The 20718-nt window shown below is 41.8% G+C and overlaps 1 protein-coding gene across 1 annotated transcript in view; it reads right to left on the bottom strand.

The window, feature by feature from the left end:
- Nucleotides 1-571: 571 nt before the first annotated feature.
- LOC145403407 (uncharacterized) overlaps nt 572-20718 on the bottom strand; it is a 36526-nt gene continuing 16379 nt past the window's right edge. The window contains exons 5-13 of the mRNA XM_080275187.1: nt 10691-10721; nt 10183-10323; nt 9251-9361; nt 8702-8823; nt 6751-6871; nt 6195-6424; nt 4969-5160; nt 3136-3231; nt 572-843 (exon numbers count right to left, since the gene is read on the bottom strand). Coding sequence (XP_080131313.1) covers nt 588-843; nt 3136-3231; nt 4969-5160; nt 6195-6424; nt 6751-6871; nt 8702-8823; nt 9251-9361; nt 10183-10323; nt 10691-10721 — 1300 coding nt within the window. The 3' untranslated portion in view covers nt 572-587. The remainder of the gene's footprint in view (nt 844-3135; nt 3232-4968; nt 5161-6194; nt 6425-6750; nt 6872-8701; nt 8824-9250; nt 9362-10182; nt 10324-10690; nt 10722-20718) is intronic.

Genomic DNA, 20718 nt, shown 5'->3' with positions numbered 1-20718 from the left:
TCATTGGATTAAATGGCTTATATACAATGACTTACATTTCTCCATTCTTGCCATCCTCAGATGATTATATTCAGTTTTGGAAATTATTATTCTCTCCCATGGATGGATTAGATATAGCCATTGTTTACCCCTTCACTATGTGGAGGATCTCCTAAGCCAAAAAAAATAGTCTAACATTAACTACAATAAAATGAAAGACATCTTCAGGCTGAAGGGGTTTACAGATATAAGCAATGTGGTCACAAGTCACAATAAGGAGGACATTTAGTCACAGCCTAGGCTACCAAAGTTTGGTCACCTAGGCTGCCTAAGTTTAATCAAAGTATGATTCTAAAATTTAGTCACAGTATGATGCTAAATTTATTTACCACATAAAATTTTATTAAAGTATATAGATGAATTTACTCACAGCAGAAACCAAAGTTTTCTTAAAGGATGAAGCTAAATACACTCCCCACATGAAGGTAAATTTTGTAACCATGACACTAAATTTTAACAATATTAATCTAATTTTAGTTTTCGTACAAAGCTTAATCAAGCTGCAGTACAAAATGTAAGGCAGAGGTTGGATTTCCATCACAGGACACTCAAAATGGCTTCATGCCTCTATAGCGCAATGTAACGTAAGGGTGCCGGAGGAGCTCAAAATTAACCCAGCCTGGATGAAACGGTTCAGGGAGTTCTGGATCACCTGAACACATGGCCAGGAGTAGGAAGAAAACCGCCAATGCCAGGACAGAAGTGAGGATATACTGTGCCCCAGCCATGGTCTCCTGTGGGGAGTATGGCCACCGACCCCCTGATAATCGGCTCATCACACCTTCCACTGCTGCATACACCCAGCTGAGGAATAGACACAGTTAATACAAGTGCAGGAAAGATAGGGATTATATAATATGGTATGTAATAGTACAAGTGAACTGTCAATGAATCTAGGGAACAGCAAAAGATAATAATAATAATAACAATTATCCAACCCTCCATTCCCACCCTAGGGTGGAATTAGGGTGTAGAGAGCTAGAAAAAAAAGGACTGAATGGAATTAATCACCAAAGTTTGCCCAAATGAACGTGCCACATTCACACTCACTCATTATTCAAACCTCAAGTACCATGGCTCCACTGAATAGGTACAACTTCTTTCACATGTAGCTTCACATCCACCTATTTGAAAGAATCAATCCAACACCTCTCAAGTTAAAAAGGGATACCAAACCCAGGTCATACTCCTCTCACAAATTTCATTTAGCTAGCTCAATCTCATCAGTTTCCTAGCCCCATCAGCTCCCCATCTCTCTCTCACTACCTATCCGCCTTCTTTCTGGCCTACCAAACCACCTGTCAAACTTAGGTATACCATTTTCCTCATTTCACATCTGCACTCTCATGACCATACCACACAATCTAAGCACACAATTTTCAACTTATGTCCACATACTTCCTGCATCTTTTGCAAATCACATCACTCCTTTTCCTACCCACTTCGATCTCCAGTGCTCTTGACTTTGTTACTCATGTCACACCATAGTCTCACATCGGTCTTTCACAGCTGCCGCGCTCCCATCTTGGATCTCTGCTCCGTAAGGCATTCACAGCACCATTTGCACCAAGCACTTTCCTCCCCTGTACCATTCTGCTGTCACTTTAACAGTTGAATTTCTCTCCTTATCTGTCACTGCATCCAGGTATTTTTAACTCTACCAACTGGAGCCTCCACAAACTGCAAAATGATGCCACCAATCACCAGATAATGTAAAATGCAAAAGTGTAGTCACCTTGAATTACACTCAATTATACAATTTTTTTTTTGTTACTTTACCAAAAATAAGACATTTACTGGTTTATCTACATATAAAACTGAAGAAAAAATGGCTGTTATCCAATTATAATAGAAATGTAAGGTTGTCATTAGCGTCTAACTCAGTTTAGGGACAGTCTACATGCGATTACTTATATGTTGCCTGGGTACTGATCACTGCCATGTTTTGAGGTGTTGGATGTACATTTGTAAGGAAAAATGGTAAATGGGTATAATGAAACTATCTTACATAACAAATACAGGAAATATGGTACAGTACTTAAACAAATGAACATCGTATGAACCCACTGCACTCGTATGGAGGCACAGTGTAGTTTGCGTGTCTGCCACCAGGGGCCAAGGGCGACGCTGGTGATGTTTATACACCACACCTGACGCCCATACCTTTTGATATCAGTCGATGAATCCAGAAGTATAGTGCTATGGTCCACTGCAGTTAAATGTGTGGAAAAATGGACTGCAGCAGAGCCGAGACATTTCCTGAAGGCAATGGGAATACCATGCCTTTAAAAATTCGGGTCGCTAATATCAGCCCTGTGCAATTTCGGCTGCACAATTCTTAATATAATGAAGTGTATAATGGATACAATTATGCCAGGGGTTGTCAAATGAAAGATTACGATCTTTGGAAACTATGCATGATAATCTTTTCCAATACCTAAGAATCATAACGCTTGGTAAAAAAGTGTTGAATGCAAATACACACAATAAGCTTTCATGGCTTTTAGTAAACTCTATGAAAAATTTTTGAGTGTAATTCTCTTTTACAGCATCAGTAAAATATCCAAGATGAATACTGGTATAATGCTTTATGCATGAATAGTAATCCCAATAGGAATTTTTTAAAAGGAATGTACACCAGCTCTGAGTGAGTAGTGACCACAAGCTATTTAGTGATCCTACGAACACTGGTAACTTTCAGGAGTTTGTGGGGGGTTTAATTCAAATCACTCCATTTACTGTAACATCACACTGGGAGTCTCCTCTCTCAACAAACATCACTTCACTCTTAACTACATTTATGGCACAGTGCTCACTGACTACTACAAAACTCTGCACCAGTCTACCAAGCTCTTGTCCTCTATTTACAAGCACCACTGAATCATCTGCATACATCATACTTGAGATACTCCATCCTTGACTATTTACTACCAATGCCTTAATAAAAAAAATCATCATCCCAACCCTTATTCCTGCAGTCCACTACCCTCCTTTTGGTGGCCAGGGAGGAAGCTGATGCACATTTGTATAACTGCCCAGTTATACTGGTGTCCCTCTCCTGCACCATATGAGTCACTTACACAGCAATCCACTGACCTGTCCTGTGCGTTGGGGGGAAGCACAGTGGGTGGGGACTCAGGTTTGGGATCAGGGTCAGCAGTGGTGGATGAGGCACTGGAGTCGTGGCTGGAACTACAGGGAGTGGGGGAGGGAGGAATCACTATCATCATCATCTACATTCTCAACGTTACCCTAATTGCCACTTAAGATATTAAGTAAGGCACATTCTACAAAGGAAGTGAGAGAACAAAAGTATGATATAACTATCAAACAGCAGGCTAAATGAAATGGGCCACAGTCATTCTCATCCAAACCTCTGAATCCTGACTGACTTCACTCCAAGAGGCAAAAATCATTTACACCTTTTATTCTTTATTCTGAAAATTTTCCATACCTGTAGAAGTAGCAGCCAATCCCATACAATATTACCCTTTTTGAGGTGTAGGTGTCTAAGGCAAAGCTATCAGTAAAGTGCATTTAAAACCAGGTGACAAAATCTCCCCTTCATGGCACAGAAAAACCTTCAACCACATCTTGGTGATCAGATTTATACAAGGCAGAAACGAACTCCAGCTGGGGCATTCTAACCACTTGACCACCAATGCAAAATCTATCCAAACTTGTAAAGTTCATAGCCATCCCTATGTTACCTCTTCAGGACGAGAAGCTAATGCCGATCTAATGCAGTCCATAAAATTAACAGCGGATAACCATGCACTGTACAGGGCAAATGAATGTGGGCTCTCTATTTACTAGAAACAAAATGAAAGCTGAGGTTGGAATATTAGTCTGAGGCTTTGGGTAAATTCTGATGGACCATTTGCATGGCTGATGGACAAAAATGAGTAATAATGAGATCAAGCCAGAAGTCCTGAAGCTATGCCTCTGACTATGGAAAATTAACAGAGTTTGCATATAATGTACTCAGAATTATGAGACGTGAGGTCTGCACAGCACAAGATACAAAAAAATGTACACACTATGTGTACTGTACTACAGTGTATTATTTTACCTCCCAAATGGATGATGATGGGCTCAACTTCACTACAAGTAGGCTAGTTCTAAAGGAACACATTATACAACAGAGCTGCTTAACCCCTAACCGGCAGGTAAAGTCTGTACACATCACTTTCGCGGTGCTACATGGCCACCAGGTAATGGTTATACATGTGTCTTCCCACCACCATTTGAACTGGCTGCCATAGATGATATCTGATTTGTTCCCAAAGTGCTATACTTTCCAAGATACTAAGGTTTGCAAACAAGCAATTTCCTGGAAATTGTCCGTAGCGAGGTGATGACTGCATTAAAAATAGCCCAGTGTTTGGGGGGTTAAGGTGCTGGTTAGACACAGGTACACAAAGAACTGTGTAACATACTGTACTGTGCTAGTAAAATGTGTTGCCAGGGAAAGTTGCTAACTCTGACAAAAGAGATTTTTCCTCGCCTGAAAACTTATCTGCCATTGGTCAGAATAAAACACGTAAGTGATCCTGTTATGAGTTAAAGATTTTTCTTTTCTATCAATCAATTGCCAGACACCTCAATCCTGTAAGGGGTGGGCACGAACAAACTGTCTCCATGTCGCCCTACCCAATGCCACGGCTCTGCTCCCAGCTCACACCTTCCTCTCATATACCTCCACTCCAGATTATGAAGCTAAATGAAAAAAGGTATATTTTAGCATGCTGTCTGCAGTGGATTATGCAATGCAGTCACTTTATAATCCCTTTCACTCTTGTTGCCTAAATATAATTTACTTAGCTACTCAAGACACCTGTCCTATCCCAACATTGTAAGATTGTCCTAGGCACATGTTTTAATACCAAACACAACTTAAGGATTCCATTAATGGTATCATATGCGCACCTTCGCTCCAATTCTGCCAGACGTGGTGGCTGCATCGGTGCAGTGGAGGTTGGGGTTGGGGTGGTAGTGGTGGCTGTTGTGTTGAGGGTGGTGGTGATTGTAGTGGTGGTGGCTAAAGATGACTGTGTGCTGGGTGAATCTTCATCACCACTCTCCTCACTAATACTACCTTCCTCTGTGATCCCCAACATACTGAAACAAGAATGAAATGAAGTGCAGCCTGTTTGAGCTGCAACACAGTACCCCTTGTTGTGTTCAAAAATACATCTTATTCTGTAAAACTGGTACTACAAATTAGGGAAACTGGAAGATCATCGTTACTGGACATTAACTATACTGTAAGCAACTTTTTCCATGATCTAAAATAAAATCTGTAAAACTGGTACTACAAATTAGGGAAACTGGAAGATCACTGTTGCTGGTAATTAACTATACTGGAATCAGCTTTTTCCATGATCTATAATAATATGAAAATGAAGGTGTGGGTTTACCTAAAGCATATGAGACTAGCAACAAGTATTAAGCAGCTATACACAAAAGAATCTAAAATCAATATTGAACAATCTCTTTACTTTACTAGAGTAGAAAATGTGAATACCAATTTAACAAATGGTTACTATACTAACTGAGTGTGTACACATGAGAGCAAAGTGGAGCCTTTATAAGTTATGCAATGAATGATACATCATTAAGTTTTGCACACCATCATTTACATGAACTTTGCAGGTTATATCGATGAGATCATGCAAATTACATTAATGATAGACAATGCTGCTAGTTTATTCATTTTAACTAGGCAGACTTTTACCCTTTTGCAGCTTATTTCCCAATGCTCACGGCTAAAATAAGACAATACTGCATCTTAACACTCTCCTCATAAAACTTCCTTAATAGCACCATATTCTAGGGTTAATCTCTTGTTACAGCTCAATATCAGAGATGAAGAGATGACAATTTAATATCAAGTTACAGTGAACAAAGAAGACACAGGTGGAAGTGAACCTGATTGACAGTGATACCATCACATTTCAAGACAGATTAACCCTTTAGCCTACCTGAATTCTCATCATTCCCACAGCATTAATACACTATTTATGTTGTACTATTTTCAATATTTAAAGTTGCATTATGCTGCTTGTAATGTTCATCAGAAAGGATTATTAATAATCTAACTCATGATAAATCAACCTCTTATTTGGTTTCTCCCTTGCTCATTATTAACCAACCCCTTATTTTTTTCTGCTGCTTCCAGGCTCTTCTTATTTCTGGCAGCAGCAGCAGCCTGCGCAGCAGCCTGAGCGGCAGCGGCGACCGCAGCAAATTGGTCTCTACTGGGCTTGAGTTGGTCTGGCTGGAGGGAAGCACGGCGGCGGGTCCGAGCACCGGCAAAGGACATAGACCGACCACTGGTATTACTGCTGGTTGTGAAGCTGGTCCGCCGGTTATCCTGCTGTGGCTGGTGGTAAATATAGAGGAGGTAGTCAAGCTATGTATCACTTTCTTGTTGCTGTGGCCTCAGGCTCATCTAGACTTTAACACAATGAAAAGCAGGCTGAAGATGTCCTCCTGCTGCCAAGAATCCTTCTTTAAGGAGACAGGAAGTGGAGAGACGTTTAATACTAAAGGGGCAATGATGCCAATAATGTAAGCATTAAACCCAAATCCTCAGAGCCAGACCCAGCACCTTTATATACTAAACCACTGTGCATTTAAAACATTGCAGGAAGGCAATAGGGCTAATGCACTTCAATACACAGCACAAATGCATCCTTGATCTCGTACCTTTGAACTGTTCTGAACCACAGCCAGACTGAGTGCTCTGACGCGGCGACTGACTGAAGGGGCATCCTGGGTTGGTTGACTGGTGGTGACTGGCAGCTCTATCTGATACTCATTCAATAATCTGTTGGGACAAAAGTAGCGACAAGTAATAAAAGGTATAAGAAAATTTGTGTTTTAAATGGTTAGATGGTCTGTATTAAAAGTACTGCGTGTGAGTTCAGTACCAGACTACAGCCTAACACATAATGTCACTTTATACACATCACTGCCTACCAAAGATGATGAATGTAGCCACAAATAATAAGTCTGTCTATTCAATCATTTATCACCTAACCAGGTGCACAGGGGCCTGGGGATAGGATACTTTGCCTAAATTTCAGGCAAGAGTGACCAATCACTGTCCTTGAGTGGGCAACAAACCCCAACCAACCCTCAGATGTAAAGCCTTATGGACCACATGAGGTTGAGTACCTTAACCTACAAGACCACAAGGTGTCCATTTGTTTATTGGTTACCAGCCACTGAAGTAAATGCTTTCCTGGGCGACAAGAAACCCTTTGGCTTCTCAATGTGATAACCTGAGAGAAACATTATAACATATAAATGGATGGTGGGTGCCCCACCACCAATAAATTTGATTTCATCACAAGAAGCAATTTGGCACATAGTAACAGGAGGGAAAAATAAAGTAATTAAATGTATTAAAAAATAACAACTGGTACAGAGAAACTGATGTATAAATAACGTTACCAAGCACAATAAGACACAGCGAGCCAACCATAAGGTGGGGAGGTATATTAACCCCTATATGGCAGGTGCCACCATGTAATGTTCGTACGTGAAAGGCAGGCAACGTTACATGACGTTCGGTCATTTTTTGTCAATTCATTGGCTAACTGGAGGATAGGGCAATGGTCTACTGTCATGCAAAATGTAGACAAAGAACATAGTAAATAATGCATAAATGATAAGTGTTTAGTGGTGAGGAAAAACAGAGTGAGCTCGAAGTCTGCTAGCCTAGCTCCACCGCACGTCAGGTGACAAGTTGCCACACGCACTACTCTACTCCAATTCGCACAGCCAATTGTTATGCTGTATCACATAAGTAACACCTCTTACCTTTGTTTTTCATCCATTTAATCTGCTTACGTATGTATAGGCTTATTCCTTGATACTTTATTTTTCCGAAAATATGCCGTCCTACATGGGTGTATACTAGTTAAGTCGCCCGCCCGTAAGAGGTTAATGACTGTGGTGTGTGCTGAAGGGCAGCCTGATGGCCGAGGAAAAAGAGACATGATTTGTTTGTGGCCACATCCTCAGATTAAGGAACATGGCTAGCAGATACACACACACACACACATATATATAGGTTTGGTGGGTTATTAAGGAGCTCCAATCGGATTGAGCCTGTGTAGAGTTATATCCAAGGAGGTGGTCGGGGTTTACTGCTCACATAATGCCACTCAAGGAGGAGTGAGGCTGGTCACTCTCATCTTAAATGTCGGGACTAACGCCTAGCCCCAGGCTCTTACGCTCCTCATAGGATGACATACGATTGGATGATGGATGGATGGATAAACGTTCACATAAACTGCATAAAAATAAAAGAAAATGATGCCATGCTTCCTTTTCAGGAATCCCCATATCGTGGTTGGCCGTGGTACAACTGGTACTAAATCAAATAGCAAAGCTAGCTCATTACTTCCCAACAATTGCTCAAAGAAAAATGTGAGATGAGTATAAAAAATATAACTATGCGTGTGTTTCAGGTTTGGCTTTGATTTTGTACATGGTTCCTATGGTTGAATGTTTTCTGTTTCTGGCATATGGGTGAGGAATGTGTGGCTTGTTAAAATGCTTGAAGCCACATTTCACTCTGAAGCTAGTACCTCTCAAGGCCAACAGTAGCCTACCTGTGTGTTATGAATGGAGAAGGACAACCGCTTACCTCCTCAACTCCTCCAGCTCTTGGTGCTCTCGCTCGTACATCCGCCTCACATTATCCACATGGAGCAATAACACTTCAACAGCTCTTGACACGCGCCACTCTTGCTGTACCGCTCCCCATACCTGGTGCAGTGAAACAAATTATTCAGCGGGTACTCTCATCCTCTCTCAATATAGTCACCTTGTGCCTCTATCTCACTCATTCCTTTACATTAAATATCGGCAAACTTTTAAAATATTCATACAAGCCTTTAATCACCAATCTTTCATCTGCTAAGCTCATCTTTTCCCTTAACATTTCATACAAGCCTCGTCCTCACCTACACGTTCTGTCCTCCATTCATCTACCCATTTCCTGTCACCCTGGCCCACTTATTCTTTATCTGTTTCCCATGTCACACTTTATTTACTCCATCATCATCCTGCTTTCATTCTTCCCTTGATATTAATTTTACCTTTTACTCTACTGTCAGTCATTAGCCGTTTACTTGTCTTATTCGTCTCTTCTTACCCCCCCCCCCCGATGCCCCAAATATCTTGTTATTCTCACCTCAGATGTGGAGAGCAGCCTGGCATGAGCTGTCGAAAGGATGTCAAGATTTCGCCTCGCAATCGAAACGGCATCTGCCAAATCTGTGTCCATACGATCAGTGTGAAGCGCCTATGGGGATGGGAGGTCAGAAAAGGCAAGATAAGGACTTATGGTTAAAGATGTGGACAGATGGGAAATCCTGTAAGCTAAATTACAAGAACTATCATCAACTAATTGTCGAATAGTTGGAAAGGAAGAATACAGAGCAGCTCTGTAAGTACAAGTGAGGCAAGACAGGACGAGAGATGTGGGCATGGGAATATAACAAGGAGACTGGGATATGGGTATTCCTTGTGTAAAGGTACAGCCTTGAGCAGAAGTCGGGCAACAATACTCACCCACTTTGTGTCCTGGTTTCCATATTTCTCCTGCCTCCCAAAAGGACAGATAGTACCCTTCTTTTTCATATTTCTTTCATGTGCAGTTCATCTTGCTATCACAAATATAGCCCATGTCACATCTTCCATTGCCTTGGCCGGCAGTGTGTATTGACAAATTTTTGCTCATGGCTGTACATGTGCTACACAAATGAAATAATACTATTCAGAGTTATTCATGATTCAATAATAAAGTTGTTTTGGACAAAAATGTTGTTGTTATGTTTACAACTTCTTAACCATCAACCAAAAACAAGTGCATATTTTTGTTTTCAGATATGACCAAATTATCCTACCAATTTACGAGACTGTACCTAGGTGCTTATGAAATGGATTACAGCAAAAAACAAAATCATATTACAGTATTCCCATCAAGGAACAGGAGCTTGAGGCTATCTTCCTCAAGCCCAAAGCAATTAAGCATGACACAGTTGTCTCCAACCCAAGACTACCATAAGACCATCAGGAGCCAAAGATAATAAAACTAATAATTATAGCATAAAAATGTTGTACCACTAGAGACTCCCTAAGAGCGGCCATTTCACGGTTGAAGTTGGTCTCGGCATTATCCCGATCTCGCTGCTGCAGATCCAGCCTCTGTCGCAGGGTTACCCCATCCGTACGGAATGCCAGGGACAGCTGGTTGAACTTATTCTGTGGGAACGAGGAAGTTAGTGGGACTTGAGAAGTCTGCTTCCAGGAATAGTATGGCCAGTAGGAGGGCATTTTATTACTGCTCAAACCATTCTTAAAGCCAACCCTATCTGCAATTTCTGCTTCAGGTGAGATCTTTGGAGGAAGTGGGTTTAGAAACATTCTCCACAAATCCCGTCAGTACTGAGCCATATCTTTTATGCTTAAACAGTACACATGGCCTACTAATATTCTCTAAGTTTTGTCAATATGGAAAAATTTTTCATAAAATACAAAAAAAATTAACTTCTTGAACACAAATACAAATTGGTATGGAAGATGTGCTAAGGTACTTCCTTGAATACGAAGACTTGCATGATATACTAACCTCAATCTCCTGCGCTGACAGGTTCTCGTGGCTATGAGGAAGAAAACAACTATTAATACTTGTCATATTCATCATTCCAACTGATCGAGAGAGAGAGAGAGAGAGAGAGAGAGAGAGAGAGAGAGAGAGAGAGAGAGAGAGCAATTGTAGAATTATCAAACAGCATCCCTTAAATTTTACAAAACATATATAGTCAGCACTCACAATATGCGCGAAACTCGCATAACACAGAAGGCAAAATTTGATGCCAATATTTAGTGAGCGCAAAAATGATAGCCATTATGCGAGCGGAAGTTGGTGCCCATGTTTCTGAGAACCATACTACGCAGTGACAATAGACATAACACAGCCAGAGTCCCAAGGTTATGGTTCAAGTAGTCATAATGCAGCTGTCACGTGTATGTGCAGGGTGTTGTCATAGTCCACTGAGCATTCCTGCCCCAATTGTGCCTACGCTCTCCCCGTGATCCGGCTGCACACGCTTTGTGTGATCTTAGGTCTCTCTCTTTTTTTTTTTTTTTGGCCACAGAACCCCACTCAACCTCCCCCCAAGCCCACAATCTCTCCATTCAAGGTGAGGAATCCTCCAGTGTTTGTATGTAATGAAGTCTTTATTAGGTAGGTAAATATCATGGAAAAAAAAAACTGAAAATTGCCACAAAATGTGAACTTGGGACTGGCTTGAGTACCATGAAACTCTTTAACATGTAAACATATGGCCCTATAACGTGAAAATCTCATGAAGCGGGACCTTCCGGTTACAATATTCGCGCGTTATGAGAGTGCTCACTGTAATAAGAAATGTAGGAATCCGTTCCATTTAAAGAAAATTCAAACTGCTGAAAAGTCCAAATGTTTTAATCACTAAAACAGCTACTGAGTGAAATGGTGCTAACAGAAAGCATGCTGGATGTAATGACATATGAAGTGGACTGTAGCATTATCTGAGTTGATGTTGCTACTTAACCCTGGTCTGGCTGAGTGGACCCATCAACCACCGGTAAGCAACAGATTCTGTGGAGGTGTCTTACAGGTACAGCAGAGTACATTCACCATGTACAGATCCCAGACCCCTCTTGTGAAAGACATTACCTCACCAGGGTTCTTCCCACATGAAGGTGCAGGAGTGTATGGGGAGGTGTGACTCAATGAGAGATGCCACAGTACTACCACATGTAGGCTTCCCAGCAGTTTGTATACCATACCTTAATTTAAACATGCATCTAAAACTCCATACATCCCCCCCCCCCATCCTCCAAAGTCCCTTAAAAATACTTATATCTGCATGTAAATCTAGATCTTGGTCCCATGCATTTTGGGTTTTGGAGGTTTGATTTTTCTACTAACTGAATTTCACATTAACCCCTACGCACCGGTTGACGTGGATAGATGTCACAATTTTGGGCGCGGAGCAACGCTGGTTGACGTGTATAGCCTCAAGCGTCTTCCCGCCCCCCTTTGAACTTTAACTTATCCTAACTCATCAATGGGACCACCTGGAGATGTGGGGATACTTTCATTTGAAAGAGGAAGAGTTGACTCTCATCGTATGTACCTTTATTTTTTTCTTTAGCTGTTATAGTTTGGTAGGAATTAGAGTTTGAAGTAAGGATATTTTTTCCAAAAGCACGAAATCCCCCATAGAGAGAAGTGTGCGACATTAGAATACCCCCGGTGTGTAGGGGTTAAAGCTGCCTAGACACACTGCATTACCCACACTTAAAAATTCACCTGTTCTTGACGGCTCTAACCACAGCAAACAGTGACCTGAAGCTCTGCGGCACTGGCAGGTCCACCTCCATGCCTTCACCCTCTCCCTCACCTTTCTCCTTGCTTTCAGGCTCCTTTAGGGTATCTGTGGTTTCGGGCTTATCTAATGGTTCTGCAGCTTTTTCAGCCTTAGCTACTAAGGTCTCTTTGGCATTTTCAGCCTTAACTTCGAAAGATCCTATAACATTCTCAGCCACGGGAGTTCCTATAACAATCTCTTGCGCATTTTCAGGAATCTCGACATCATTTTTATTTTCCAAAGATGATTTGACAGCATCTGTCATGTTCCCAGTCTCTACAGTGTCTGAGCTCTCTGCTGTGATTCCGCACTCTACATATTTCAAGGGTGCTTTAGAGGTTTCTGTCACACCCTTAACTTTTCTATTATTCAAAAGTTCCGAGATCTCTTCCACAATTTGAGTCTCTCTATTAATCAAGGATGCTTTTGAGCTCCTTGTCACACATCCAGTCAGTACATCTCCGAATGTAGCTTTCGATATCTCCGTGACACCTCCAGTCTGTACATCTCCCAATGCAGCTCTCGATATCTCTGTCACACCTCCAGTCTGTACACCTCCCAACACAGCCCTCGATATCTCCGACACACCTCCAGTCTGTGCACTTCCCAACGCAGTTCTCGATATCTCCGTCACACCTCCAGTCTGTACATCTCCCAATGCAGCTCTCGATATCTCCGTCACATCTCCAGCCTGCACATTTTCTCCAATGACTTCCCACTTTCCTTCCTCAGTCTTGGCCTTAACAGCCTCCTGGGAATTTTCAGAAACCTTTAGGGCCTTTTTGGAACCTGAGTCTTCTACACATGCTTTTTCTTTAGCCTCATCATATCCACTACATTTTTTACCACTCTTACCAGGCTCTGGAGTACTTTCACTGGTCTCTGAGTCTCTTTTATTGGGATTGAGAGTATTGCCAGTGGTATCTGGGCCACTTTTACATACTTCCAAGGTATTTCCACTGCTCTCTAAATAATTTTCACCAGCTTTCAGAATACTTCCACTATTTCTCTGGTCACTGCTGTTATTTTGGATACTTTTCTCACAAACCTCATCTCCACTTGGTATTAGGGTGCCTTCACATACCTCCCAAGCACCTCCACTCTTGCCACCCCTTCTACAGGCCTCCCCCTCCACCCAAGGGAGAGGCCTTGCTTCAATCCCGGCCTCCACCCTCACCACCACCACCGTGCCTCTATGTGACCCCAGGTTACCCAATGAGGCATGCAGGGAAGAGGTACGGGTAGTGAGGGGCAGGGGGGCGCATGGTTGGGGGGTGCTAATAGCCAGGGTACAGGTAGGGCTGTGGGGATAAGGGATATTTAAAAAAAAAAAAAAAAAAAAAAAAAAAAAAAAAAAAAAATTGGCACAAAGAAATATGGCAGTCTGTTTTCATAGGTAGACATCATGATGTACTGATCACTACGTTTTGAGGTTTATTCTTGTTGCTGCCAGTCAGTTCAGGTTAGGACGGCCACTCAGTGTAAAGAATGTCACCAATACCCCCTTTGGCACCATGCTGTCCTTTATACACTACAGTATTCTTGCTATTACCAGAAAACTACAGTATACACAGCTTGGGAGACATCACTAAAAATAATCCATTAACCGCTTCAGCATGATTATGCTTTATTCTTACTACTACCAGACAATTTTATTCTGCTAAGGAGAAGAACCCAGGCAGTGATGGGTTGAAAGAGCTTGAATGAAAAGTTAACTGAAAACAGAAGTGAGTGGGGAAAAGTTGATCAATAATGATGATGATGTTGATGATGATGATGAGAGAGAGTGAGAGACTATTGTCCTTGCTGGGCTGAATGTGTAATGATATACAGTAATGATTTTGTGATGCTGTGACAGTTGATGATGTCAAGCACACAGCATCAGTGATGGGGAGGGGGATACTATTGTCCTTGTTGGTCAGTAATGCTTTTTGTGATGCTGCAGCACTTGATGTCAAGCACACAGCATCAGTGATAGCAAGTTGGGAGATCTGACGTTTGAATCCGCCGAAGGCAAAGTTGCAGAGAATTAGAGCGTTCCCAGAGAATGCAAAATGCCGCCATCGCCATTAAAATTTAAGATTTACATGGCTAGAGAGGAGTGGTTGGAAGAAGTTCTGGGAACTATTGCCTTTCCTGAAAGTGAGAGGGTTCTCCCTCCGTGCTAAGGGACCTCTGTATGTGGCATGTGACAGGAGTGTAATACTGTATGGTGGTGAGTCCTGGGCAGCAGAGGAGGTGGATATTCGCAGACTCAAACGTACAGAAATGGCAATGATTAGATGGATGTGCAGTGCGTCCTTGAGTGCAAAACCTGAGGGGGCTAGGTTTATGATGGAAGAGTTGGGTGGTAGGATGGGACTGGAGTGTATTGGTGCTGTAATGAGAAGAGGTAGATTGAGATGGCTTGGGCATGTGGAGAGGATAGTGGATGATAATTGAGTGCAGAAAGCGAGAAGTGTTAATGCTGGGGGTAGGGTTGCGAGAGGTAGACCAAAAAAGACCTGGGACGAGGTCATTGTGACCTCAGGGTTAAGGGACTAAACAGGGAAGCTGCCAAAGATCGTGCAGCATGGAAAGCCACCATTAGGTGACCAAGGCTGACGCGTGCAAGCACGTTAGAGCCTACGAAAACGATTTGCTGCTGCAATTACTCTTTCCTGCATGATGAACAATTTGTGTGTGTGTGTGTGTGTGTGTGTAATTAATCCTATCGCCTGGTGTCCCGTTATACAGAAACTCAAATTACAAATCTCCACCAACGCCAATAACATGATTTCCTGCACTCAAACCTGGATCCATTTCAAAACCTACCCAACTGTCCCTTGACCCACTGTCCATCTATCTATCCACATTTCACTGAAATCTGATGACTTTTAGAGATACCATGTACACAAACAGACATGGGTGAACACAGTACATCCATTTCATTTTGTTGATGGGGGGTAACACATACAACACTGCTGTTTAGAGGAACCAATATGAAACGACTTAACCCTATTAGTCTGATAGTTCGATTTGTTTCTGCTATTCCCAGACGTTTTTCTTCACCTTATAACAGCCTCTTCTAACTGGAAGAATGTGATAGCCTACACGTATGGCTTTCACTCACCCTTTCACTACTAGGTGTGTCGTATGTTAAATTAAAAGTGTCCGGTGGGATCAATGATTAAAATACAGAAGTACGCCATGATCCTGAAGGTGTTGATATTTAAAAAGTTTGTTGGGATCTGCAGATTGCATCACTGGGTTTAGATAATACAGTAGTTGTTCACTGTCTCATTCTTCATTGTTGGGAAAGAATATATACTGAAAGTCAAAAGCTGAGCAGTGCTGTGTCAAAATTTCCTTAAAAATGTAAGTACAGCACAAATAAACCAAGATAGCAGAAGCTAGGAAGGGAAACGAAAAATCAAACATATATGCGATTAGCAGCGCACTTCCTTTACGTAGCAGCTTGCATCAATCTGCCACATTCCTCTCACCAAGGAAAACTAAAACAAGAAATACAACTTCCTACTTTTCTCTGCTGGTTTATCCTTTGTCCCATCAAAAGCCCCGGTGCTCATGGTTAGGCTACTCAGTTCAGACATTCAACTTAAAAGTGACCAGCTGCTGTCTCAAGTAGCAATATGTAAACAGTCAGCGTGAACCACTCTTTCAGGCGGTATTACAATAGTGCCCTGCTTCTTCCGCAAACCTCAACTGAAATGCAAGTTCCCTGTAACCAAGGTATAGATCCTATCAAGATACTCTGTGTTTTGTGCCTCGAATGGCTGACAGGATGCTTCTCGTTCTATTTTGATTTCAGCCACGTTCCCCGCAACAGTGACTATTTGCTCATGCCCAAATGAGTGGCTATTCTATTGTACTATCCCCATCTATATAGGAGTTGTCAAACATGGACTAACCAGTCTACAGCAATTATTTTCTCTCCTTATATTCTAACGTACGATTCCTCTAACTTTATAAAGCCAACATTTTCCTGCCAAGGACATCTTAAGGTGTTTTGGACGAAGTACAGGAGAAATCCCATTAACAAATATTGATGGGCTTTACATGAAGGATTTATTTAACAATTATGTAAAAAACCTTTATGACACCCAAATGCAGCGGAATTTACCTGTATAATACCAAGGGCGGTGGACTGCTGGTGGACTCTTGTGAAGGGGTTAACAAAACAATTTGGCCCCCAAACCCAATCGTCTCTGAGTCGTTGGTTGTTAGAATAGGTTATGTTAGGCTAAATTAGATTGAGTTACGCTGTTAGATGCGGTTAGGTTTGTACGACAAGACTGGTGACGGACTGACCTTGGGGCCAAATTGACCCGCACGCCAAAATAGCAGGCGGCTATTTGCCAAGGCCTGCATAAAAATTGGTGGGGTTGTATAATCAGTGCAGTAGCTTCAAAATTTTGTATATCCACAACTCCTAAAGCCTGTCACTATCATCATGTTATGGCTGATTGAGAAAAAGTGCAGTTGCAAATTACAAGCATGAAAGCTCTCCTAGACTTTCACCAATGTACTGTAATATGGTTGATCATCAACATCCAAGGGGGGGGGGGGGGTGGATTAAGAGTAATTTACTTTTGTCGAATGGAGCACAACACAGTATAAATGATACCACATAAGTAAACTTAGGAAAATACTCTAGGACTACTTTACCACATCTTAAATATAAAAAAATTATACACACTATACAGTATGCTTATTCTTTGTTATGTTCGGCCACTGTCTCACTTCGATATACTGTACGTGGTTTGAATGGTCCAGTTCCCTGAACTTGCAAATGCCAACAGACGAGTGAACTTCCCAATTTTCAGTATTTTATCACAGTGCATGAAACATATGCTTGTGTTTCATGATTAAATAATATCATTAGGCATTCCCGTATGGGACTACCATACAAACTCTCCAAATACTGAAAAACGACAAAAACCATGTGCTTATGCTTTATGCTGAGACTGCCCAGAGTATCGTTTCCTGAAGTACCTTGAACCTGTGACCGCCAACTCAACAGAAGAGAAGTGTATCACTTCCCAATGTAAACAATGTACTTAGTTTCCCTGGTTTCACAGGCAGGATCCCCCCTGGCCAGAGTTTGCCAACCTTCACCCCAGTGGAACACACGATCCTCGGTGAAATCACCAGTTTCCTAGGTAAACCTGAATTCAGGTTCTAGTGTGACTGCCCCTTTACATTCCAAGCCCTTGTGGGCTACATCTGGTTAAAATGCCTTACGCAATTACTGAATTACATCATTTTGATAAATAACAAGAACCTGAACAATGACTTGAAACAAACTTCTTGGAATACTATGTACAAAAGTTCCATTTGAAAGCTTAGCGATATTACTGTTTGCCACTGTGCCTCCTCCACAGTTACTGGTTTTGCACTATACTCTTCTTCTCCTTTCGGCTCTCCCCTTAGGGGTCGCCACAGCGGATCACCCGTCTCCATCTTACTCTGTCTTCTGCATCTTCTTCTCTTACACCTGCCACCCGCATGTCCTCCTTCACTACATCCATAAACCTTCTCTTTGGCCTTCCCCTCTTTCTCCTGCCTGGTAACTCCATTTCCAGCATCCTCCTCAGCACATGTCCAAACCATCTGTCTCGCCTCTCTAGCTTTGTCTCCAAACTGACTTACGTGTGCTGTCCCTCTAATATATTCATTTCTAATTTTGTTCAACCCCGTCACTCCTAGTGAAAAACGCAACATCTTCAATTCTGCTACCTCCAACTGTGCCTTGCACTATACTGCCCACAGTAATTTTCTCATTTATATATATCCTTTTCATATATACATGGTTTGCATCAATAACCTCTATTTCTATCATAGCCAAATGCCTTAATCCCGAAAGGAGTGCCACCAAACGAATCACCGCAGTGGTACCATGTCCCCTGCCATCTAGCTGCCTTCCCTTCAACTCGCGTACATTTCCATCCCATCCCTCCATCTCTTCCTCGATCTGATCATCCACCCTCCATCTCACTCACATACCTATACACTCTCCTAACCAATTTCTCATCAATTTCATTCTTGAAGATCTTATGGTGCCCTGTGACAAATTCTGGGGAACAGGCATTAAGAAATGTCCAAATTAATGAGTATATCGTTCAATAAAATATAAGAACCACCTCAGGATACTACTACTACTACCGTTAATAAATAACAAGAAAACAATTAAATGCAATCACCTTTATAATGTATGTATATAATTTAAGTCCCACGCCTTCATCTCTTGCTTCCCTTCCTACCATTATCTCCTCTTGTTTTGCTCTTCCACCCCCACCCACCCACCCTCCCCTCTCTCTCACCCCTGGAGGTAAGAAAGAGGGGATGATACTTGAGATAATAAACAGTTACCTTACCAGTCAGTATTGCAGTCTCTCCCACTCTCTCTCTTGCTATGCTCCCCTCCCCCCTTTCCCTTCCTCTCACATTCCTCCCTTTCTCTCCCCCTTGCTTCCCTTGCAGTCACACTTTTAGATCTTACGAAAAACAACCAACTTCGATCGTTCCTATTAAATTTCCTCCATATACGGTGTTCCTTCAACTGGTTTTCCTTAAAGATTAATTACCGGTGGGCTTGGGGGGAGGGGAAGAGCCTTATATTTTGCACTTACTGTACTTAGAACTCTTTGTAGTTCTTAAACTCTGCTAATTAATAAATACAATGTACTGAAATATACGACTAAAGGGAATTCTTGAGGTTTGTGTGGTAGGTCTCTCTCTCCCCACCTTTTCCTTCTTCTCAGCTTCTCATCCTTCCTCTCAGCGCCCTCTTCTCCCTTCTTACCAAGCCCTTATCAGAACAATCTCCCCCACCCTCCCCCCAACACTTCCTTCCATCATCACCTCTTGTACTCTCTCTCCCTTACTCTTTTCTCTTCCCATCCTTTTCCTCTTTACTCCCCCTTCCTCCCTCCCTCCCACCCTCCCTCCCTCTCTCTCTCTCACACACACACACGTAAACTTCCGTATGGCAGGTAGGTTTCAATTTTTCTCTCACCTCCTCTCCTATTCTTAAACGTAAACTTTCCTAAGGGGTCGCAAGTGAATCTCTCTCTCTCTCTCTCTCTCTCTACTACGTCACATCCTGCCCTTAGCTTCACCCATGATAATATACAACTAAACAGACCTTGAGAGAGAGAGAGAGAGAGAGAGAGAGAGAGAGAGAAACCGATTATAGTGTGTGTGTGTGTGTGTGTGTGTGTGTGTGTGTGTGTGTGTGAAGCAGAAACATATGCACATAATTCAATTCCTCTAGTTACTCTATTGCCAAATTAAGTTATGCTATACAGCTAAACAATATATTCAAATACCTAAATGTTATGATGAGCCCCCCGCCCCCCTTTCTAAGAATGTTTATGTTTATATGTGTGTATGTAACCTATGTAATTACAAAATAGTGCACAACCGTGAATGCATATGCAGGCTACGAAGAGGGAGTATGTATAAGCAAAGTTTATGCAAGTTTTTAAATTGTGGGTATGCATCGTGTTTTTCAATCATACAAAAACAAAAGCCTGTATGTTTTTTTCAGTATTTTCCCTACAACAAATAATGCTGTATTTAGTCTGCACATTAAACCATATCTGGATGACACAAACTTAGTCGCAATTACATCGACAAAGAATACAAAAGCGCATGCTAATGTGTAACAAGCAAAATGAACTGCAAGAGGAAGCGACTCCAAGGTCACTAAGTACGTTCCTCAATCTAGGGGTCAATTACAACGCCATAAAAATACCGAAATAATACACAATCACCACTTCAGTTTCATCACATCTGAATATAACTTCACTACTTTCATTACATCACAGAATATAACATTTCACAACTTTCATCACATCAGAATATAACTTTTTCACTTTCATCACATCGCAGAATATGACTTTTTCACTATCACATAATTACAAAAATGTTCACTTTCATTCACTGTTAAGTCACTCGCTTCACCGGTCATTCACGATTTTAACAGAAATGTAATGCTTCATATTTTGTTCTTGATGCTACCAAACAATTTTACCCATCAGGATACTCTCTGGCAGTGAGGTAGTTTAACAGATCTGATTTTAACTGTTTTGTCTCCATGTCACTGTATTTTACTGTTGGAGAGTTAATATGAAGGGTGCGATTCTTTTTGAGAGAGAGAGAGAGAGAGAGCGCATCCCAGCTCTCCACCACCACCAAACACACATCTCACTCCCGCACTCCCCACCACCACACT

Source organism: Coenobita brevimanus, chromosome 60 (assembly GCF_032717465.1).
Source record: "Coenobita brevimanus isolate Jiangsu-jjx chromosome 60, ASM3271746v2, whole genome shotgun sequence".
Taxonomy (NCBI): domain Eukaryota; kingdom Metazoa; phylum Arthropoda; class Malacostraca; order Decapoda; family Coenobitidae; genus Coenobita; species Coenobita brevimanus.
The sequence above is the reverse complement of the archived record's forward strand: the minus strand, read 5'-3'. Positions and strand labels throughout refer to the sequence as shown.